This window comes from Dendrobates tinctorius, unplaced genomic scaffold, assembly GCF_039654945.1.
Source record: "Dendrobates tinctorius isolate UK_male_01 unplaced genomic scaffold, ASM3965494v1 ptg000009l, whole genome shotgun sequence".
NCBI lineage: Eukaryota > Metazoa > Chordata > Amphibia > Anura > Dendrobatidae > Dendrobates > Dendrobates tinctorius.
This window is the reverse complement of record NW_027361677.1, coordinates 25,827,230-25,852,254: the sequence shown is the minus strand read 5'-3', so window position 1 is coordinate 25,852,254 and position 25,025 is coordinate 25,827,230. Positions and strand designations below refer to the sequence as shown.

The window sequence follows — 25,025 nt, the reverse complement described above, 5'->3', positions numbered from 1 at the left end:
CACGAACTATCCATCCACATTTGAATGAAATGAAACGCTATGGCAGGAAAACCAGAAGGACCCCACTGCTGACACAGAGACATAAAAAAGCTAGACTGCAGGTTGCAAAATTTACAGGTGAAAGCCAAAATCCTTCTGGGAAAGCTTCTTTTAGACAGATGAGACCAAGATAGATATTTTTGGTAAAGCATATCATTCCACTGTTTACCAGAAAGGGAATGTGGTCAACAAATAAAAAAACACAGTACCTACAGTCAAATATGGAGGTTCAAAAATGTTTTGGGGCTGTTTTGCTGCTTCTTACACTGGGTTCCTTGACTCTGTGCAGGTCATCATGAATTCTGAATATTACCATAGGATTTTGGGTGGCATTGTAGTGCCCAGTGTCAGAAAGCTGGATTTGTGTCCTAGGTCATGGGTCTTCCAGCAGGACAATGACCCCAAACAAACTTCAAGAAGCCCCAGAAATGGATAGAAAGTGCTGGAGAGTTCTGAAGTGGCAGCAATGAGTCTGGATCTAAATTCCATTGTTCACATGTGGAGAGATCTTAAAACTGCTGTTTCGAGAGGGCGCCTTTACATGTGAGAGACCGGGAGCTGTTGTGATAGAAGAGTCATCCAAAAATCTAGCTGAGAGGTGTAAGAAGAAGCTTGTTGATGATTATAGGAAGCAATTAATTGCAGTTATTTATTCTACAGGGCGTGCAACCAAATATCAAGTTGAGGGTGCCAACAATATAGTTTGGTCCTTTTTTGGGGTTTTGCACGATATTATATCCAGTTTACACAGAAGCCACCATTCAGAAATGGGCCGATTAATAAGGGGATTACTTTAACAAGTAAACAATGTGGCCGCTTTTAAAACTGTAGAGTCGTAAGGGTTAATAGCCGCAAGGGAAACTATTACCAAAGTAAATAAAAATCAACTAATGGTGAGAAGGCTCCATGTGGTGGACCGGTAGTGTTAGCTTCTAGGACTGTGCTGGTGGCATTGCCATGTGCATAAGCAACAGGGAATCAATGTAAAAGGCTAATGTGGCATCAGAATTTACATTTACTTATTTTGATATTCAGATGACATTTTGATATCCAAAGATACAAACCCCAACATCATTAACTTAAAAAAACAATAACTAAAAAAAAAAAACAACACATCTGTTAAAACCAAGTAGGCAAAAGTCCAGATTTCCTTTATTTTAGCATTTCACAAATAAATTACAAGTTTCTTTGCAACCACATCATAAATCAAAAAAATGCTTATTTACACCTCAGGAACAGCAAGCAGTTCAGCAACTAGGACCTGGAACCGGTGTCAAACCACGTGTGCTTGGAAAAAAGAAGTTATATCAGAAAACAAAAAAAAAAGAAAAAAATATTTTTAAAAAAAGTTTAGATTTCTTCAGTTTGCCTTCTTACAATGGAGGCAGACATTATGATTCTATGGATTTATTAGTAAGATGGGGAGAAACAAACAAAAGTGACCTTTCGACATGTCATAGGCTGGTTTCACATTAGCGCTTTTTAAGCGCACGCACGGCCGGGGGTAGCTCCGCCCCCGAGCCGGCTCTCTGCCCGGCGTACCCGCCCCTTGCTTGTAGCGCCGCCTCCTAGCGCACAGCGGCGCCTGCGATCGGCGCACCCTATCTTTAGCATAGGGTGCGCAGATCGTGCGCAGGCCGTGCGCTAGTTGCGCTTTGACCTGCGCTGCGCACTTTTGACGGTGCGCCGAGCACGCCGAAATCCGAAAAGTTTGATTTTGGCGCGCACGGCGCACCGTCAAAAGTGCGCAGCGCAGGTCAAAGCGCAACTAGCGCACGGCCTGCGCACGATCTGCGCACCCTATGCTAAAGATAGGGTGCGCCGATCGCAGGCGCCGCTGTGCGCTAGGAGGCGGCACTACAAGCAAGGGGCGGGCACGCCGGGCAGAGAGCCGGCTCGGGGGCGGAGCTACCCCCGGCCGTGCGTGCGCTTAAAAAGCGCTAATGTGAAACCAGCCATAGATAATGGTTAGAAGATCCCATTGGTCATGTCTATAACTTTGGACCTCAACTGAGTCCACAAACCTCTTTGATGGCCCCGGGAGGTTTTCAACATTGGAAATCTTTGACAATATTTTTAAGAAAAAAATTTATTGTTGCAAAAGATGAACGTACTTGAGGACTTTTTGGAACTCCATGACATTCGTTCCTGCAACAGGGGTCGGGATCATTTACTAATGTGCATCCAATTAACGGCATGTCAGAAGATATTTTTTCAGTTGGATTTCCCCTTTTAATCCATCACTTGATTGTGACCACCGAACCGATTAGTGGACTACTTATCTAACCTCTGAAAGTTGTGTAAGAAGCCCAACGATGGTCAATAATGCCATAAATTCACAGATCTAGGTTTGTCAGACAGATACAAATAATAATTGCATAAGAAATTACAATTTCATTCAATGGATACAATGAGGCAAAGATGTCCGAAAAATACATTGCATGATACAACCTTACTTTCGGATCAGAATGTTTTTTAAGGATATAATGCCATTTAAATACATAGAAACACCTTATATTTAAATCTTTACCAAAATATCTGGTCTAGATCTGCTATTTTTTGTGGGGAGGTAAAGGGTTCAATGCCTTGCCCATAAATGTTCTTCAGAAATATAATCGTGAATACCCTTGGCTTTCATGAGCATCTCATCGGCACATACATTTGGTGTTCTTCCAGAAAAAAAACAAATTAAAATGTTCCACAAAGCTTCCAAAAAATTTCAAATGCAAAATTGTTCTTGTGGTTCAACAATTATATAAGCCAAAATGTATGTATTTAAAGCAGGTGCATGGCGTCAGCAATGGGCCATTACCGGTAGAAGAACGTGACACGAGAATATATTTGATGCATTCATTTATTCTCACGGGAGAGGTGGAAGATACAAGATTTATGGTTGACATGAATTCTTCTTGGAAAATAATAACTCTTCGATTGTCTTCCTTTAAATTTTAGTGACATCTTCCACTAAACAAGACTAATGTTCAAAAGGTCACAGTCGGGAACATCAACATGAACTTGAAGATGCCGTAGACTTGTAACATTAACTAGAGGAACAAATATCCCATTGCCAATTTTACCAGATTCAAACAAAGGTTTAATTACTATGCATTCTAGAAAAAGAGACCCCGAAAACTGAAAAGGCTTCCACTCTTCTGTTGCAATATATATTAAACAAAACAGGTGGGAAAGTAATACGTTCAACCCTTGCCCAATCGACTGTACAATGGGGCAACCAAAACTTTCTCAAGTCTCAAGAAAAACAACAACTTATGTAATCTATATCAGCTAAGATTTACTACACCAGTTTTGTTCATAAACCTCTGATGCTCCTAACCACTAACTTTCTTGATCCTTGGACAGAAAGAGGACCAAGGGCTGCCAAGAAAGAAGCGAGGTCTCTTGAAAGTGTAGATGTCATTTGAGGATCTATGTGGACAGGTTAAGAAAATGGAGTGAAAGTAAAGTTGTGTTATTAGAAATGATGGTAGAAGGTTCAGCCTCTTCCAATAGCCAAGGAATGGAGGTCTCTGATGGGAGTACAGTTGTGTTATCAAAAATGATGAAAGAAGGTTAAGCCTCGACCAACAATGGATGGACATCAAAGGTCTAGGATGGGAGTCATTTTATTTTATTAGAACTAATGGTAAAAAGTTGAGTCAGTGGATGGATATCAGTGGTCTAGGATGTCAGTAAAGGTGTGTTATCAGAAATGATGGTAGAAGGTTAAGCCTTGACCAAGAGCCAATGGATGGACATCAGAGGTCTGGAATGGGAGTAAAGTTGTGTTATCAGAGATGATGGTGGAAGGTTAAGCCTTGACCAAGAGCCAATAGATGGAAATCAAATGTCTAGGATGGGAGTAAATGTTGTCTCCTTAGAAATAATGATAAAAAGTTGAGCCAGCGAATGGATATCACTGGTCTATAATGTGAGTCAAGTTGTGTTATCATAAATGCTGGTAGAAGGTTAAGACATGACCATTAGTCAATGAATGGATATCAGAGGTCTGGGATGGGAGTAAAGTTGTGTTATCAAAAATGATGGTGAAAGGTTAAGCCTTGATCAATAGCTATGGGATGGACAGCAGAGGTCTGGGATGGGTGTGAAGTTGTGTTATCAGAAATGATGGTAGAAGGTTAAGACTTGACCAATAGTCAATGGATGGACATCAGAGGTCTACGACGGGAGTAAAGTTGTGTTACCAGAAATGATGGTAGAATGTTAAGCCTTAACCAATAGCTATAGGATGGACATCAGAGGTCTAGGATAATTAAGGTCTGGGTTAAAGTAAATATTTTACACAGCTTTGACTTTCTTAATTTGGAATTGAGACTAACAATAAATAGGCAAGTCCTTTCCAACTCAATGGCTACCAAGACCATTGATGATTTAAGCTAATCTTTGGATCCTACCTTAGAATTTATTATTGACTAACATGAGCCAAGAACAAGACCTTTCCATATTCTTCCAACTTGGAAAGTAACATGATGGAAAGATTTAATGAGTGCTTACGACTGTTAGAAGAACAGATTGCCAATTTCATAACTGATCCATTTCTCATGTGAATACCTGATTGGGCTGTGCTTTTCTCGAATTTCATATTGACGGATGAAGATGTTTCAGCAAGAGTTTTCAAAGAAATCCTAACAGACATTTTGTTCCTCTGAGTGGCTAAACATTGGTCAAAACAAAATCTTATCAGACACTTTGTAAGCTTTACCAAACAACCTAGAAAATAGTTTCCATGGGCACTATGCCAGGTGACAACCTTTCTCCTCCACGTATCTTAACACCACATTAAGCATGCCAGATGCTTTCAAGACCTCAAAGAACTTTTATTATTTTTTTCCCCACAATTAATTACATATGCTGGTTTATTTTTTTTCTTGGTTGTCTAATTATAGCTAATTGAATGGAATGGATATTAATACAACTTTGCGTAATTTTCCAAAAATATAATTACAGTCCTTTTTTTGAGATATGTAACTTCCTAAACTTTGAGAATGCTCTTCATGTTCCCACGAAGAAAGGGAAATTATTTGTTCATGGCTCAGGTGTTCTTATGAGTCGGACGTTGCGATTTTCAATCACGCACTGGCTACGATAATTCGATAGGACTGGAAGTTGAGTTTATATTTTAGGCACATAAAAAATATATATTTTTATAATAAGTTTTCTAATCTCTTTTATTACGCTACTACATTTCGATTTAAAAACATGAATTTACGGCCGGAAAAAAAAAATGTTTGCCCAGGTCTTGCCTTCTTGATCTACTTATATCAAGATACAAAATTCTTTTTTTGTTTTTATGTCTAAAAAATCTAGTTAATAATATTTGCCATTGATAAAAAATAACATAGAATTTATTTAATATTTTTGCAATTTTCTAAAGTTTGGAACATTTTTAATAAGACTCGGCTATTGTACGGTCTGTTCTAAGACACAAAAATACATATTTTTATAGAACGGTTTATCCCAGTAAATATCATTTTTTTTTTCTATTTAGGTCACTACAGAAAACAAAAACATTTGGGGATTTTATACTTTCTGGATCCAATGTAGCAAAACATTTCATGAGAAAGTTATGTAATGGTTGCAGCAAAATGAAGCCATTCAGAACATTAAATTTTGCTTTTGACCACAGGGAATTTTTTTACAATTTGGATACATCAAACTATTTTGAAAATGAAAAAAAAAAATACAGGAAAATAGTTACCGCCGGTATATGCACCTGGAAATACAGTTGCACAATAAAAGTTTTATCTAAAATTGTCTGAAAAATACAATTACTGGAAGGAGTTACTAAAAAGTGGCACAAAAGAAAAAATAGAGAACTTTGCCGATGGCACAAATTAATTTTTCGAACCGTGCAAAAATTAGATCTGAAATTTTCTTGGTTGCCATTGATCCCATTACTGTTTCTACGTGCCTCACAATCTCTGTAAGACATCCCCCGATAAAATAGAATGTGATGTATGCCATAAGTATATTTCAAGCGACACCTTTTTTGAATTATTTGATAACGTGATTGGACCCTATTTACTGTCCAGCACGAGAAAAATATTTTATAAAAAAAAATTTGCCGTGAGCTTCAATGTCGTTTACATTTCATGAAATACCTTTTTCTCACCTTTGCGATTAAGAACCTTCGTGCTCGAAACGCGCCAGAATAGGGTGATTATTTTGTGTTTTTCCTCTCTGATATTTTAATAGTTAGTAATATATAATATTTTTATAGTCCTTTCCATTGCGGCTGCTGAACATCTTCTTGATCACAAAATAAAAACCCTCCCAAAAAAAAAACGACTCAAGCCTCCCGAAGACTGATAAAAATATTTTTTTTTTCATTTATTTTTTATATTTCTATAGCTACGTACCCAGGGCTGATGTGCTTTCATTTTCACTACTGACCACAAATTAGGAAGACCAAAAAAAAATTAGTTTAATTTACTAAAATACTCCGCGCGCCTCCCTGTGATGATAGGAAAGTTTTTTTTTTAAAAAAAAACTTTGCAGAAAATGGAATTGCATAATTTGCATAGCTGAAAAATTTCTACCATGGTGGACTGAGCTGTAAATGAAAGCGAATGCAAATTTTAGCACAGTGGGTAAAAGGCTTAAAGAAAACGTCAATCACACCCAAAGGATGATCACCATGCAGGATGTTGATGCCAAAAGGACAATGGAGGACATTGGTCAAGTGGCACGTGTTGTTGGTCCCGATTTTTTGGGGTTGTAGGCACAAGCCAATAATACTAAAGACAACATGTCCTCCACTAACTACTGGATTCAGGACCATTAGTGGAATATCTGCCCCAGAAAATGTTGGATGTTCACTACTTGTGGGCTCTACAAATGTCAAGGAACTCCTGGACTCTAGTAAGTTCTCCAACCCTGGTAGACTCCCTAAACTGGTGTCAAATGATAGATTGGTTACCGAGAAGTAGAATTACGAGATGGACTTTGACAATTCAGGTTCTGAAGTGGTTACAAATGAGTCATGGAGATGACAGCCGTTGGCTGGTACAATGTAGAAACGTATTTCTACGTGTTCGGAAATGTTTATACAAGTGATTAATCTTCTACGAGTCTCTAGTGCACAGGCTCTCAGTCTCTAGTCCTCCTCTCAACCATCAGTACCTGCAGGTCTATTGGTCTTCTTAATGATCTCCTACATTATGGAAGTTCATAACATGAAGACTACTCAAAAATCGAAATATTTCGATGTGACCAGAGTCAAGACCCTCCTCCATGCCACATGGCTCCAAGAAGCTGAGACAGGAGAGTTGTTGGTGGTCCTCACCTGGCACAGGTGTGAACTTTGCAGTCACTGATGATGTGGTCTTCTCTGACCAAAAGTAGCATTCTAGGGTCAAAACTTAACAATTTAATTCCTTGACACTCTAATCAACAAAAGTAAACAACTAGTAATGTCAATGTAATGACGGTGACAGAGATAGGAATGCTAAACCCATCAACCGACTCCTGGTATCTCAGCTTTTTGGACTATCTTAGCTTATTTGTATCACCAAGGGTATAGCTAGGTGAGGCATCGACAAGTCTCACTGACTGTATTGTGCATTTAAAGGACACCTGTCAGAGTGATTTTACAAGTAGATCTGATGTTATGGCTGTACAGGACCTAGTACAACAATAAAAATGATACCAGTCTTGTAGTAATCCGATGTGCCAGTGCTGAGAATTCGAGCTTTGAAGAAATATGCAAATTGTGCCTGGAAGTTCATGGGGGCGTGTCAATATGTTGGGAGTACATAACCACTCCCCCTCTAAAGCACTTCCAGGTTAACTTGGATGTGACTTTCGAGCTTGATTTTTCAGCACTGGCACATCGGATTACCACAAAATAGGAATCATTTTTATCATTGAATTAGGATCTCTACAGCCGGACCATCGATTTCAGTAGTAAACTCATACTGACCGATTCCTTTAAATAAAGCGCACCATGGGGAGCTGAACTTTTTTGTCTGGGCGAAGGAACGCCTTGCTCCAATTTAACTTCCAGGAGATCAATAAAGGGAACCCATTATTCGGCTCTTTCCTCAACCTCTATTTAAAGGGAAGCTTTCATCAGAAAATGAATTATTGGTTAAATCAGTTTTTATATTTAATGTATCCTTTTCAATTTTTGCCAGTTTTACTATCTATTAAGAATTAAAATATATAACTCTTGAAATTTTCACAATAGCTGCAGGGGTTTTAGATCAACTTTTTATTGTTTAAGGAAACAACACATGTATGTAGCCACAATAAATGGATCGTGACCCTATTTTTTTATTGAAGTGTCTAATCAGCCTGTGCAGAGATCATTGAATAGAAGTGGGGAGCAGGATTAGCTGAGAGATCACCCATTGAGATTGATGGATCCTGTGTTATCAGTCTTTGTACAGGAGGGGGAGGAGGTGAGCTGTGACATCACCTATTGTGAATGGTGGATCCTATGTTATCTACTGTATATAGAGGTGTTATCAGACATTGTACAGGAGGAGGTGAGCTGTGACATCACCTATTGTGAATGGTGGATCATGTGTTATCTACTGTGTATAGAGGTGTTATCAGTCATTGTACAGGAGGAGGTGAGCTGTGACATCACCTATTGTGAATGGTGGATCCTGTGTTATCTACTGTATATAGAGGTGTTATCAGTCATTGTACAGGAGGGGAGGAGGTGAGCTGTGACATCACCTATTGTGGCTGGTGGATCCTGTGTTAGCTACTGCATATAGAGGTGTTATCAGACATTGTACAGGAGGAGGAGGTGAGCTGTGACATCTCCCATTGTGAATGGTGGATCCTGTGTTATCAGCAATGTATAGAGTTGTTATCATTCATCGTAGTCCTGCCTCTGATGATATAGAAACTGCTAAAAACTCTTGCTAAAAGGCCATGAAAAACAAGTCTAAAAAGCCCCAGTGGCCAGTGTGCAAATTGCAAGATTACTAATTTATTTTTAAATAAAAACCATAATATGAAAAAAAAAGAAAACATTGCCAAAAGCAGATTTAAACATTAGATCGTTTTTTTTTCTATGAATAGAGCAAACTCCTCTCTTGGGACAGACCAGAAATGCCTCTTTTAAAGCAAAGAACAGCAAACATTTTCCATTTTATGACCCGTTTTGCTGTAGCAACTATGTGCAAGTTCTCCGATGGGTGAAGGTGGGCGAGATGCACCTGTAAAATAAAAGCTGACGTAGATCCAGGCGACAGACTCGCGCTAAACCCTTTATGGTAAAATATTCCACCTGCTGTACTCTATATCTATATATCATCCTCTATATTACAAGATGATAGAATTGCAGCAAACGGAGCCACTCTTTTAATGACAACTTGATTGCATATTGACATAACACTTTCTATATTACGGGAGTGCGCAAACCACCCACAAGTAATGCTTTATGGTAAAGAAGCCAAGCCGGCTTTGTAGACTAATGCTTTTCTATGAAGAGCGAAATGCGTTAGCAAGGATGCGGCGCGATGACCTTTAAACACAGTCCCTTCCGCCACGCGTAATTGATACAATCGTCCTCCGCATTGAAAGGGGTTAATATCCTCTAATTACTTCTGACAGGCTTACAATGTGTTTAAGTGGCATCTTATTACATTTTATTTGCAATGTGGATGTATCCTTAATGTGTTATTTCGCCATCCCCGGCTTTGCATTGCTGCCTCCTTGTCAAATACTGATTGGTAATCTTATTAACATGAACCCATTAAGGAATCCTTGGCTGTTTTTCTGCTAAAAGTGTTTCGGTTCAATGCACACAACATGCTGCCTCGAAACGCGTCGCTCGCAGCCACGAGTCGTGTCTGGGTTAAGGTGCGGAGGGGGGAAGGAGTGGTCTGGGATCGGGATTAAAAATGAAGCACACGTACACGCAGATCTGACAGAGAAACTGGTTCGGTAATTGGTACAACAAAGTAAAAAACAAACGATGCGGATGTCGAGTGTGTATGATCGGTGCCTCGAGCGGGAGGAGGAGTCCATACAATGTTCTCATTGTCTTTCCTACAAAAAAAAAACTCTCGCATCTCCAGCAGGGATCCAGTCATACAAAGAATGCAGAATCAGAGGCTGTCGAGGACCGGTGTACCATTTTATAGACTAATTGAGGTTGCAAATTAAACAGAGTCTGGAGCAGTCGATGACTGATCTTGGAGCAACGGTATACTGCAATCTTCGGATAAACATTTTTTTTTTTTGTTAAACTTTCCCCTCTTCTTGTTTCCATGGCGATGTGATAGCCAGCATAGAAAATGCCCGATGCTCACAGACCTACCAAAAAAAAAAAAAAAAAGAGACTTGTTATTAAAGATGAAAAGCCTTGAATGTAAGCGAATATTTCATAGATGACAATGTCAATGGAGTCATTTATTGGCGCCAGGTGTGGAGAGGGGAGGGGGTATTGAATCTAGGATGCATTCATTCAATCCAAGCCTCCGCGAGAGGGATGAGGTGACATTATTGTTATAAGATGATTAACTTTTCAATGGAGAGAAGGGTATGGACTACTCATTGCCAAGTCTGGTCAAACTCAAGAGTCATCTATAGAATAAAGTTTTCGTGAAAAGTCAAGAGATTGTTGGGTCTACCCAGGCAATGAACTTTAGATGAAAGCCATTCAAACCTGATATCAATGGGACTGTCCGACCATCTAATGTTTATGGAGACCAACTGTCCCCTCGACATGTGTCAAGGGTGATTGGAATCCAAACGTTCGTTGGGGAGAGTATTACGGCAGCGACTCTCGTGGAGAACACGAGCGCTCGTCCTGTGTATGGGGAAATCGGGAGAGAACGATTGATCGGCCGATATCTATCTAATGTATATGGCCAGCTTTAGGTCAGTCAAACTCATAGAGTTCACGGTGGGACAGCCATCTAGCATGTATAGATTGTACAACTCATATTAGTTTGACCAATGCCAAAGATAAAAAGGATTGGGCAAGCTGAATTTCGACACGCTGTGTTCTCAACAGAGATGAGTAACTGCCAGACAACATGCATGCTCGGCCGAACCCAGGGCACGTATCAAGAGGTGTGTTGGATTACTGCTTTTCATAGGAGGTTGACCACCTACAGGTTCAGATCACATCACAATTTTCAGGCAAGCAAACCTCATCTTCTTGGATCTGCTCATAGACTCTAAGCATACTGAGTTGTCTGAGAAGCCAAGACAGAAACAGAGCCCCTGGGGTACGAGTCACTGCATATTACCTACGGGGACCACTACTGGTTAGGTCCTAGGCAACTGTTGCTGACACTTCTCAATGCACACTTGATGCGCAAAACTATTGAAAGACAACTACATTACCTAGTTTATTGGATGGGCAGTGTTATTTTGGCACTGTACAACGATGTGGTACGACGATGTGGTACAACATAGGAGGGAGTTAATACAAGGGATTGCCCACTTCACCACCCAACTTAAGGGCTGAGGACAACTCTACCCTCCCAGACAGGTATTTATACATAAAAACAATCAGTGTCCAAGTCAAAATAGAAACGATAAAGGTGATCTAAGACCACCCTATAATCCTCATGGTCTTGCTTTGGGTTTATGTTCTCCCAGCATGACAATGCTACAGTTAAAGTTAAAACTAAAAACATCTCCAAATGGGAAAGGTCATTCATTGTTTTCTAATTTTTTTCTCTGAGGGAATAGAAGTGATGTTACTACTCTGGGCATGAAAAGTTCACTCTTTACATTACCTGATAGAAAAATGGCATACCTAAAGGAGGGCGGGTCCCAGAGTGGGTGCCGACAAGGCAAGGGACAATCTCCTTTAATAATGAGATGCATCATACAATGACATCTGCAATAGGTGTAAAGTCCCAGAATCTGGTTATTGAGTCCTTCACCGTTTAGATAAGCTCTTGTGGATACTGGTTTCCATTAAGGAGATCCAGCTGAAATATGAAAGCTTATTGGCAATGCTTCAAGGGAAACTCATGCAAATTATTTGTCCTCCAGAATAAAGAAAATGTATCCTTAGTACTATTTATTGGAAGTAGTTATTACATAAGTCAATGTCCACACTCTTGAACAAGCTTTTGGCGCTTGACTAGAATTACATGCCCTACCAGAAACAAATCTGTAGACTGCTGTTTCTGTGCACATGCCCCTAAGGTACTGATTGATGTTGGTCTTTTAAAGTATCGATCACAAGCCTGTGAATTACATGGCTGACTTCTTACAAAGGGGATAGTATTTCGCAGATAGCATGGGTAAAGGACAAGTGTCACAATGAGACTACAAGGTCCCAACCGGAAGGTAGTCCAGTAGAAAAGAGCGACTCAACCAAAATTTGTCTAAGGCAGATTTATTCAAATTTGCCTTGAGAATACTTTAGTGCATTTTGAGGTCCCCCCAGACACCAAAGGGTAATAAACAAGGGACAGGGAAAAAATAAAATATTATAAAAGATTAAACTCATCAGTCCATGGCCCACTCGTCACTTGTCCTACTGCCAGAGGTCTTCAGTCTGTTTTGCATTGGTCTTTTGATGAGTCTTCTTTTTGGTCTTACATCCGGATATTCAGACGCTGATTTGGCTTCATGTGGGGCACAATGCACATCATGAGGAAGACACAAAAGAAGACCAATCCAAAGCAAATGGGACACCAGGTGAGGAGTGGTGCCAGCGGGTCAGATAGGGTTGGATCGAGGACCATTAACTGGTCCCAAGTTTGTTTTATATTGGTCTTTTGATGGGTTTTCACATTGGTCTTACATCTGGATTTTCTGACGCCGATTTGGTTTCATGTGGGGCACAAGGCACATCATGACGAAATACCCAAAAGAAGACTAATCCAAAGCAAATGGAGCACCAAGTGAGAAGGGGTGCCATCAGGACAGGTAGGAGGGTGGATTTAGAACAGGTAAGAACAATATTGTATTTTTTTTAACCTCTTCCTGGACCTATTAAACACAAATATAATCCTGAAGAATTCTAGGTGCAGGCAAAATGGATTTTTTCTGTAAATTCTTACATTTTATTTGTTACTAATTGATTTACTCATCTTTATTGTCTAGCTATGGCCGTTTCTCTATTTCTAATGTATCATTAAAGTATTTATAACCTTGTTTTACACTTTTTCACATACCATCGGATAAGGAATCTTTTCCTGTAGAAATCCGATACACCTCTATATTCGAGTCACAGAGGAGCACTGCTCCAATCGATGCATGGAGCGCCGTTCCAAAAAAGCACTGACCTCTAGCTGTAAGTAACGCCTCATTACGGAGTTAATGCAAATGTTCACACATTCTACGGTGGGGAGAATAGATCTGGTTACAGTCTTGTGGAAATAAAATCAATGACACATTTGCTCTTTACACTACAGCGCGTGAATATCATGACTCAAGTGCACACTGTCGGGGGTCTCTTCTTGAAGCGCATTAGGTAAAAATAAAACTGCCATCAAATAAATTCCTTAAGTAAAACCTGATAAACCATTGTGTCAGCTTACTGGGGAGAGGTGATGGGAGAAAAGGAAAAGTAATTATTGTTAGCTAAATATGTGTAATACAAGTGACTTGACATGATGCGTGCCGCACAAGGAGAGGAACTTAAAACTCTTCTGCGATGGACCCATGGGGCAAAAAACCCGGCAGGGGGATAGGAGCAGGAGCTTACAAGCACTTGTCACCTTTGGCACCACTGGAAGGTAGTGGCAGATGGATGACCAAAGGAAACGATTGAATGAATAACCAGTTGACCCATGTCGAGGAGAAGGATTGTGACAACAAGAAGAGAAGGAGATGGAAAAAGAAGGGATGAAACAGGAATAAGGATCAGAAGAAAAAGGGAAGAGAATGGAGAGAATATAGGGCAGCTTTTGGCCTTTTTCTGGAAACCCAGTAGAGCACTGGGATCCAAACGAATTGGCAGAATGATAAAATGTTCTTCACCATGGGGCAAGTTGGACGCCCGACCATTCATTCTCTATGACAGTGTTTCTCAACGCCAGTCCTCAAGACCTACCAAAAGATCATGTTTGCAGGATTTCCTTAGTATTGCATAGGTGAAGGAATTAATGCTTGAGCAGGTGATGAAATTATTATAAGGATATCCTGAAATCTTGACCTATTGGTGTGTCTTGAGGAATAAAGTTGAGAAACACTGCCATAGAGAATGAATGGTCGGGGGCCCAACTTGCCCCATGGTAAATAATAGTTTTCATTCTCCCGATTGGTTTGGATCCCAGTGGTCGGACTCCCAATGATCGATAAAGTTATCAACTGTGCTATGGATAGGACAGTTGATAACTTATTTTCAACAGACAATCCCTTTAAAAAAGTCATAACTTGGATTTTGCATGCCTTCATGAAAGCTACAAAGGGCAGCATGATAGTAAACTCCCAAAAGAAGAGAAACAGGGAGGTTGAGATGAACATATCGCTTTGAGATAAATTGAATTTGTGTCAAAATTTCAATTTGTTTCGAACTTCATAAAAAATTCAGAGTATCCAAAACCCAATTTTTATAAAATTTAATTTGCACAAATTTTTTTGATTTGCATTTTGCTAGGTTCAAAAGGGTAATCGGTGCAGTGTCTACTGCAGTGTTCCCCATCTCCTGTCCTTAAGAGCCACCAACAGATCTTGTTTTCAGGATTTTCTTAGTATTGCATCAAATTATCACCAGACAATGGTAAGGAAATCCTGAAAAAATGATCTGTTGGTGGCTCTTAAGGACTGGATTTGGGGAACACTGCTTTAAGAGGTTTCTGGTGAGATCTCAGAACATAATGTACATTCGATATGCAATAAAAAAAAACCTTGAATTTACACAAATTGAATTTCTTGGTGAAATTCGAGTTTTGAATTTTGTCAGATTTGCTTATGATTACCCCCATAACAGATTATATCAAAGTCTCAACAAAATTGGCAACTATATTTTGTATTTGCGGACCTCCCAACTGATTACATTGAAGGAATGTTTAGTCCTAGAGTCTTACTCCTGTTTCCCCAAGTAAACCACATGCATTCTCCGCCAAACTGAGAGTGCATGCCTATGGAGGAGGTACAAAGAAATAGCTGTTGACTAAACTAGCATGTAGGTACATGGTCACCTTAAGAATAGCCGGTGTCATTCTCCATCCCCTCAAGATCCAGGAAGGTCTCGTAGATTCATTTTGCCAACTGACCAATTGAAGTTTCCATCTTTGCTTAAATTACATGTTGCATCTTATGCACAATACAGTCCGTAGTAAAACTACAACGTATTTTATAGTTTCCGACAAGTAGAACAATTAATCTATTCCTTGTATCTCCCGCTGTCGAGGATCTTAATTAACAGTAATTAATTCAATACAGCATTTGAAATTAGGTTCGGTCTATGACAGCACATTCAGAGAACAGCACCTTTCGCTTGGGGACAACTTATTAATTGGTGGGTGAGATTGGTAATAAGATGAAAGGGAAAGCAGAGAGGTAAGAGCCCTATCTGTTATGAACTCATTTTCGGCTCCACCGGTTGAGAGTTCCCCTCCCGTTCTCCCTCTGGTGGTGACAGGAGGTAGTGAGGTTGGTTTAAGTGGTAATAATAATAATAATAATGTTTATTTTTATATAGCGCTAACATATTCTGCAGCGCTTTACAGTTTGCACACATTATCATCACTGTCCCCGATGGGGCTCACAATCTAAATTCCCTATTAGTATGTCTTTAGAATGTGGGAGGAAACTGGAGTACCCTGAGGAAACCCACGCAAACACGGGGAGAACATACAAACTCCTTGCAGATGTTGTCCTTGGTGGGATTCGAACCCACTGAGCCACCGTGCCGCCCAAGTGGTAGTTATCTGCCACCTGATGAGGAAGATAACGATTGGATCTCTGGAGTATCAGACTGGATATAAGACAGCCGATGCCCTATCCTAGTGCTGGTGATTCAGTCTGCTTCTCAGGTCCTGGACTTCAGCTCTCTTCCAGTCTTCTCAAGTTAAGTTTGTTTTTTTGCTATGGTTCACACTTGCGCTTGTTGGTCAGTTCAGTTTCTTGTGTGGTCAGCCTGCCCCTGCTGGGGCTGTGCTGAATTTCCACTCCTATGTATCAGTATTTGCCAAGCTGCTTTTTGTCCCTTATTGGATTGGCCTCTTTTTGCTCTGTCTCAGAATATTTCAGAGTGCTGATATAGGTGTTGAAGTCTAGTGACTTCAGGGTTAATTTTGCTATCAGAAGTGTTGGACAATATTTTTGTAGGTTTTTTTGGCAGATTGCAGACAGTGTCTTTCCTTTCCTGTCCTGTTTAGTTAGCCGGGCCCCATCGTTTGCTCAGCCTATTTTCCTGCCTTTGTTTGTAATTTCATCTTGTTTCACCGTCAATACATGTGGGGGGCTGTCTTTCCTTTGGGGTCTGCTCTGGGGAAGTTAGTTTTCCTCTTTTCCTGCTTTAGGCTTATGTAGCTCTCCGGTTGTGACGAGGCATCTAGGAACATCGTAGGAACGCTCCACGACTGCTGCTAGTTGTGCGGGTAAGATCAGGGATCTGCAATCTGCATAGATACCAACTTCTCTGGTTTTCTGAGACTTAGCTTGTTGTTTATTTTTTCCTTCTCGGTGACTCATTCATAACACCTATCTGCCCTGGTTCTGGTATTAATTCATAGACAGAAGAATAAGTAGTAGAGAAGGAGAATGGTCTAGAATACATCTACAGATATGGGTCCGCATATCCAAGCCCTCACCACCACAGGACAACTCAAAAATATTTTTCAGAATTCATCCTTTCCTCAACCTCAAATCTGCTAAAAATGTTAGTGCTTGCCCTCATCATCTCCTGCTTTGACTACTGCAATACCCTACTCTGTGGCCTCCAAACTAACACTCTCGCAACTCTACAGTTCATGCCAATTAAGTCCAATTAATCCACCTCTCCCCTCGCTACACCTCTTCCCTCAGCTAATCCTTTCTCTGGCTTCCAATACTCCAACGATTCCAGTTTGAATACCTAACAATGATGACAAGGCCATTCATAATCTGTCTCCTCCAAAAAAGACCATCCATTATCTTTCTCATGCATACAAGGCCGTCCATTATTTGTCTCCTCCATAGAAGGCTGTTCATAATCTGTCATCTCCACACAAGATTGTCGGTTATCTGTCTTATCCAAACACAGCTGTGTATTATCTGTAGAAATCACACAAGGCCGTCCATTATCTATCTCCATAGAAGGCTATCCTCAATCTGTCTCCTCCATACAAACCTGTCCATAATCTGTCTCCTCCATACATCTCTAAACTAATCTCCTCATACTTCCCCATATGTAACCTCCGGTCCTCACAAGACCTTTTTCTTTCTTCTACTCTCCTATGTTCCTCATCCAATCAATCCCAAAGACTTTCCCGAGTATCTTCCATGCTCTGGAATTCTGTGTTTCAACATGTCCGATTGTCTCCCACATTTGAAACCTTCAAACACAACTTGAAAACTTGTCTCTTCAAAAAAAAATTCAATAGCCAGCAATAACCCACCTCCATCTCATTACCACCCCCCTACCTACTGTCTCCTTACCCTGTAGACTGTAATCCTGTGACGGTAGGATCCTCACCCCTCTGTACCAGTCTGTCACTGTTAGTTTGTTCATTGTAATTTTATCTATTTATCTTGTAAACCCTTCTTCCGTGTACAGAACCATGGAATTAATGCTGCTTTCATTCTTCATATAGCCAGCACATGAATGCCGAGAGTTCACGTGTCACGGGGGCTTAGTTCAACTAAGGCTGAAATACCCGGGGCCCCTGTGGTGTCCCTTTACTAGGGGAAACCCTGTCTGACCCTCAACCCAGGGTTTTTGCTGAAGGTGCAAATGCCTGAGCCTCCGACCTTTCCTTATCTCCTGCTCAGCCCTGCACTTAACCCTCCACCCTCCACCCAGTGAGAAGTCACCACCAAAGCTCCCACACAAATAATGACAGACAGGGAGAACTTAAACTGCACTGCGCCGCACACACACAGGAATAAACAGTAATGTGAACAGGGCACAACTAAACACAAATATGGGAAGGAGAAAGGATAACGACGGATCATACGACACCAGATATGAATCTCTCTCTCTTGAACACCTCCACTCCAGACCGGAACCACTTGGTATGAAACACAAGCTATAATCGGCGACGCCCATAGGCCAGCATGACTATTTAAAGACCGTGGGCGTGACTAACCATCCAACCTGGTCTCCAGCAGGATTAACCCCCGAGAGCCTGAAGATCAGGCCGGCGCCACTGAGGCTATAGTGGCTGGAGGTGGAACTACCTCTGCCTGCCGGATGCTGTGGTGTGAACAGCGTCCGACATGACAGTACCCCGTCTTCTACGAGGGACCCCAGGGCCCTCAAGACTCATAGGACCCGGCTTGTCCGGATGACGACGGTGAAAAGAACTGACCAGCCGATCCGCATGTATGTCTGAGGCTGGAACCCAAGACCTCTCCTCTGGACCATACCCCCGCCAGTGCACCAAATACTGAAGAGTACGGCGTACTACTCGAGAGTCCACTACCTTGGCGACCTCGAACTCTAACTCGCCATCCACCATGACTGGAGGTGGCATCGGCGTCGTGTCCACCAAGCCTACCACCTTTTTCAATAAAGCCCTGTGAAACACGTTGTGTATCTTGTACACCGCGGGAAGTTCCAACCGATAAGCTACTGGGTTAATGATGGCAGAAATCCTAAAAGGCCCAATAAACCTTGGACCCAGTTTTAAAGAAGGGATTTTGAGTTTTATGTTCTTCGTAGCTAACCACACCCATTCACCCACACACAGGTCCGGACCTGGCACGCGTCTACTGTCAGCCACCCGTTTGTACCTGGCACTCATGCTCAACAAACGCTGTTTCACCCGCCTCCAGACTGATGACAATTGGGCTCCTAGCTGATCCTCCTCCGGGACACCCCCGGAGTCACCCTGACGTAAGGTACAAAACTGAGGATGTTGACCGTACACACAAAAGAATGGAGACTCTCCTGATGACTCTTGGCGGTGATTATTTAATGCGAATTCGGCCAGAGGAAGGAAAGTAGACCACTCCTCCTGGTTGTCGGACACAAAGCATCGTAAATACTGTTCTAGATTTTGGTTCATGCGCTCAGTTTGTCCATTAGACTGTGGATGAAACGCCGATGAATGTGACAACTTGATCCCCAACCTTGAGCAAAAAGCTTTCCAAAACCTCGCCACAAATTGCGTACCCCTATCAGATACTATGTCAGACGGTACTCCGTGGAGTCTGACCACCTCCTTCACAAATACCTGAGCCAACGTCTTAGCATTGGGCAAAGAGGACAACGCCACAAAATGCGCCATCTTTGAAAAACGGTCAACCACCACCAGGATGACCGTGTTCCCTGCCGAGGCTGGCAAGTCAGTGATAAAATCCATGGAGATTTCTGTCCATGGCCTATTGGGTACCCCCAGAGGCTGTAGCGTGCCAGCAGGACGGGTTCAGGGTGACTTAGCCCTAGCGCACGTGATGCAAGCTGCCACGTACGAGACCACGTCCTGCCGGATTTTGGGCCACCAGAAACGACGCGATACCAGCTCTAAGGTGCCCTTCACCCCTGGGTGACCAGCCAGTACCGAATCGTGGTGTTCCTTCAACACCTTAGGCCGAAGATGCAGGGGTACAAATGATTTGTTGGCGGGAAGTCCTGGTGGTACCTCCTCTTGGGCCTCGGCAATCTCCGCCTCTACCTCAGTCGTGAGAGCCGAGACCACTACCCCTTTCTGGAGGATGGGTACCGGCTCTTCCCGAGGTTCTCCCCCCCGGAAAACACCTAGACAAAGCATCCGCCTTGGTGTTTTTAGCCCCGGGACGGTACGTCACAAGAAAATTGAAACGAGTAAAAAACAATGCCCAGCGAGCCTGCCTAGGAGACAGACGCTTGGCCGACTCCAGGTAGAGCAGATTCTTATGGTCGGTGATAACTGTGACCTGGTGAGCCGCCCCCTCCAAGAAGTGTCGCCATTCCTCAAAAGCCAGTTTGATGGCCAACAACTCCCTGTTGCCGATATCATAATTCCGTTCGGCCGGCGACAACTTCTTGGAGAAGTAGGCGCATGGATGCATCTCGCTCAAGGACGAGCCTTGAGACAGTACTGCCCCCACTCCCACCTCCGACGCATCAACCTCTACCACAAAAGGTTTAGACACGTCTGGTTGCACCAGAATGGGGGCTGAAGCAAAACTATTCTTCAGACGCTCAAATGCACGTATAGCCACCTCAGGCCAGTTCGCCAGATCGGCACCCTTTTTTGTCATGTCCGTGAGCGGTTTGGCGACAGTCGAAAAGTGTTTTATAAATTTCCTATAATAATTCGCAAACCCAAGGAACCGCTGGAGTGCTTTCAGACTCTCCGGCCTCTCCCATTGCAACACCGCTTGCACCTTAGCGGTGTCCATTTTAAAACCAGCTGCGGACACAATATATCCCAAAAAGGGCAACTCCTGGACAAAAAATAAACATTTTTCCAGCTTAGCATAGAGCTGGTTCTCCCGGAGCAACTGTAACACCTGCCTAACATGCTGCAAATGAGTGTCCCAATCGCTAGAATAAATGAGGATATCATCCAGGTATACAATCACAAATCTCCCCAGGACATGAGCAAAGACATCATTAATAAAATGTTGGAAAACGGCAGGCGCGGTGGTCAACCCAAACGGCATAACCAGACTCTCAAAATGATCCTCAGGAGTGTTAAACGCCGTCTTCCACTCATCCCCCTGACGGACCCTTATGAGGTTATACGCCCCCCTGAGGTCCAGCTTTGAAAACCATTTTGCCCCCGCTACCTGGTTGAACAAATCCGGGATCAACGGCATTGGGTAGGGATCACGGATAGTAATCTGGTTTAACTCTCGGAAATCCAGACACGGGCGTAACCCCCCATCTTTCTTCTTAATGAAGAAAAACCCCGCGGCTACAGGCGAGGACGAAGGCCGGATGTGACCTTTGCTCAGACTCTCCGCGATGTAGTCTTTCAGAGCTTGTCTCTCAGGACCAGAAATATTAAACATCCTGGCCTTAGGTAATTTGGCCCCGGGTTTTAACCTAATAGCACAGTCATAGGCTCTATGTGGAGGCAGTTCTGAGCAACCCTTCTCAGAGAAAACATCCGCGAAATCCTGCAAAGCCTCCGGCAGGCTGGGCGTCACGGCGGACACACATGTGGCCAAGCAATTGTCTTGGCAGAAACCACTCCATTGTACTATGTCCTGAGTTTTCCAATCAATTACCGGGTTGTGCCTGGACAGCCATGGAAAACCCAGGACCATTTGAGCTGGGAGATTACGGAGGACCCTACATGTAACCGACTCAGAATGTAGGACCCCAATGTGGAGTTTCACCTCTGCCACAAACTCAGTAATCTCCCCTTGAGGGAGGGGAACAGCATTAATGGTCACCACCTGTATGGGGTGAGGAAGTTTTTCAATCTTAAACCCGGCGGTGTGTGCAAACTCCTCATCTATGAGATTGGTGGCGGAACCGCTATCCACAAACACTGATATAGGTAGCTCTCTGCCGGCGACAATAACCTTGGCAGGGAGCATACATTGAGATACCATCATGGAGGATATGCATACGCTCAGTTGGGTCTCCTCCATACCCTCTGAGCTTAACAGTTTTCCGCCGGTGTGACCCTCTTAGGTAGTACCGGGCAAACGTTAACATAATGACCTCCTTTACCACAGTAGAAACATGCTCCGGACTTCCGGACTCCCGGAGCGCGAGGCTGAACCTGTGCCACGCCAGCAATCTGCATAGGTTCAGGGGACTCATCTACTTCAACCACACCTGCACCTCTGTTTTCCCCCAGAGGTAGCGTCTCCTGTGCCCCCTGACGAAAACGGCGATCAATACGTATCACCAAACTCATGGCAGACTCCAATGATGCCGGAGTCTCATACATCAGGAGGGCTTGTTTCACCCTCCCTGATACCCCATGAATAAACTGGCTCCGCAGCGCTGGGTCATTCCACTGTGTGTCTACAGCCCAGCGGCGAAATTCCGAACAATAGTCTTCTGCCAAGCGCTCCCCCTGGCGGAGGGCGCGGATTTTAGATTCCGCTAGAGCCAGTCGGTCAGGGTCATCGTAAATGAGCCCGAGGGCAGAAAAAACATTATCGACCGAATGAAATGTAGCAGAGTCAGCTGGTAAGGAAAATGCCCATGCTTGGGGGTCACCACTCAGTAATGACAACACCAGCCCTACTCGCTGGGCCTCATTACCTGAGGATATTGGCCGCATGCGGAAGTATAATTTGCAGGCCTCCCGAAATACGACAAATTTGCTGCGATCGCCTGAAAATCGTTCTGGCAGCGGAAACTTCGGCTCTGCACCGATACCTGCAGATGCCGTTTGCACCTTTGCTACTACCAGGCCCTGCTGCTGAACTGCCCCATTCAACTCGGAGACCTGTATGGACAGCGCCGCCAACTGGCGGGTTATGGAATCTAATGGATCCATGGACTCCTGAAAAAATGTGGGCCGATTATAATGTCACGGGGGCTTAGTTCAACTAAGGCTGAAATACCCGGGGCCCCTGTGGTGTCCCTTTACTAGGGGAAACCCTGTCTGACCCTCAACCCAGGGTTTTTGCTGAAGGTGCAAATGCCTGAGCCTCCGACCTTTCCTTATCTCCTGCTCAGCCCTGCACTTAACCCTCCACCCTCCACCCAGTGAGGAGTCACACCACCAAAGCTCCCACACAAATAAGACAGACAGGGAGAACTTAAACTGCACTGCGCCGCACACACACAGGAATAAACAGTAATGTGAACAGGGCACAACTAAACACAAATATGGGAAGGAGAAAGGATAACGACGGATCATACGACACCAGATATGAATCTCTCTCTCTTGAACACCTCCACTCCAGACCGGAACCACTTGGTATGAAACACAAGCTATAATCGGCGACGCCCATAGGCCAGCATGACTATTTAAAGACCGTGGGCGTGACTAACCATCCAACCTGGTCTCCAGCAGGATTACCCCCCGAGAGCCTGAAGATCAGGCCGGCGCCACTGAGGCTATAGTGGCTGGAGGTGGAACTACCTCTGCCTGCCGGATGCTGTGGTGTGAACAGCGTCCGACATGACATCACGTGTATGAGCAAGTTTGCCTGACAGCCATCTAGGGTGCATGGGGACCATTGTGCTATCAACTACTTGGATCACTATGTGCTCACACACTTTTGAGTAACGGCACTTTGGAACAATGACAATTATTTATTTTCTATTTTTATTTTTCAGTCAACGAGAGTATTAAGAGCCACTGAAGTGCGCGATACATCATACATGGATGTGTCACTACTTGAAAATAATTGCTAAGTGGTAGCGTGCACAACAAATTTAGGAAAAATATTTCTTTCTCTGTACAACGTGGTAATTTACATGTGAGATGTCTGCCTAAAAGCCTGTATTTTAAGATGCTGGCAGTGTAGTATTAATTGTAGCATAATGATTAATTAATTAATATCTGTGATGGAAGAATTAGATGTCTCACTCGGTGGGGAGCAATCAAGGAAAACAATGTTTTCCGTGAAGCAAATTTCTGATTGTGGACATGATTTCTAATTTGAATATATTACTTTACAGTAATATTACACTCCATGTAGAATACTCAGAATGCTTTCAAATTGCATTTATCCATTTTGCTTTGAGCTTGAGTTGCATTGTATTTTATATTTCCATTTCCTAGCTATAGCAGATCATGGGAAGGTTGATGGCAGCAGAAGACGATGCGTTGAGCAGGGGAGGAGATAGAATACTAAATAACCAATGAGATCATGACAGCGATGACAGCAGCAGAAGATGGGCTATTCAGGGGTGGAGCTAGAACACTAAACAACCAATGAGATCCTGACAGCAATGACAGCAGCAGAAGATGGGTTATTTAGGGATGGAGACAGATCACTAAATAACCAATGAGATCATGACAGCGATGACAGCAGCAGAAGATGGGTTATTTAGGGGTGCAGCTAGAACACTAAATAACCAATGAGATCCTGACAGCGATGACAGCAGCAGAAGATCGGTAATTCAGGGGTTTTAATAGAACACTAAATAACCAATGAGATCATGACAATGATGAAAGCAGCAGAAGATGGGTTATACAAGGGTGGAGATAAAGCACAAAATAACCAATTAGATCATGACAAAGATGAGAGCAGCAGAAGATAGGTTATTCAGTGGTGGAGATAAAACACTGCATAACCAATCAGTTCATGATAACACTGGCAGCATTAAAGATGGGCTATTAAGGGGCGGAGATGGAACACTATATAACCTATGAGAACATGACAATCATGACAGAAGCAGAAGATTAGTTATTCAGGGGCGGAAAACAGAACCAATCAGCTCATGATAACAATGGCAGCACTGAACATTGATTATTCAAGGGCAGAGATAGAACACTAAATAACCAATGAGTTCATGACAACAGAAGAGGATGAGTTATTCAGGGGTGGAGATAGAACACAAACAATGAGTTCAAAACAGCGGTGACAGCAGCAGATGATGGGTTATTAAAGGGAAGAAATACAACGCAAAATAAACAATGAGCTCATGACAACAATTACAGAACTGAAATTACTTATTTGAGGGGGTAGATAGAACAATAAATGACCAATGAGCTCAGGGCAACAATGACAGCAGCAGAAGTTGGGTTATTCAGGGGCGAGGACAGAAAACTGTTTAACCAATGAGATCATGAGAATGATGACAGCAGCAGTTGATTTATTTAGGAGTGGAGAAATTAACACTACTTAGCCAACGGCAAAGAACTGGATATGAAATCACTAAATTATAACACTATGTAACTAGTCAGAATATAGGAAAAATAATAACCAAGAAACATAAGAGGTCAGTTAAAAAAGATGAGTTGTGCAGTAGCAGAAACAAAACAATCTAATTATGGGAATGATGGCAGCAGTAATAGATAAGTTGTGCAGGGGTG

General features: G+C 42.6%; 1 protein-coding gene across 2 annotated transcripts in view; it reads right to left on the bottom strand.

Moving 5' to 3' along the window:
- Positions 1-2,879: 2,879 nt before the first annotated feature.
- The window catches only part of CDH13 (cadherin 13), an 834,102-nt gene continuing 811,956 nt past the window's right edge, over positions 2,880-25,025 (bottom strand). For both annotated transcript variants that reach the window (XM_073585096.1, XM_073585102.1), the window contains one exon: positions 2,880-10,332. In XM_073585096.1, the coding sequence (XP_073441197.1) occupies positions 10,325-10,332 (8 nt within the window). In that variant the 3' untranslated portion in view covers positions 2,880-10,324. The remainder of the gene's footprint in view (positions 10,333-25,025) is intronic.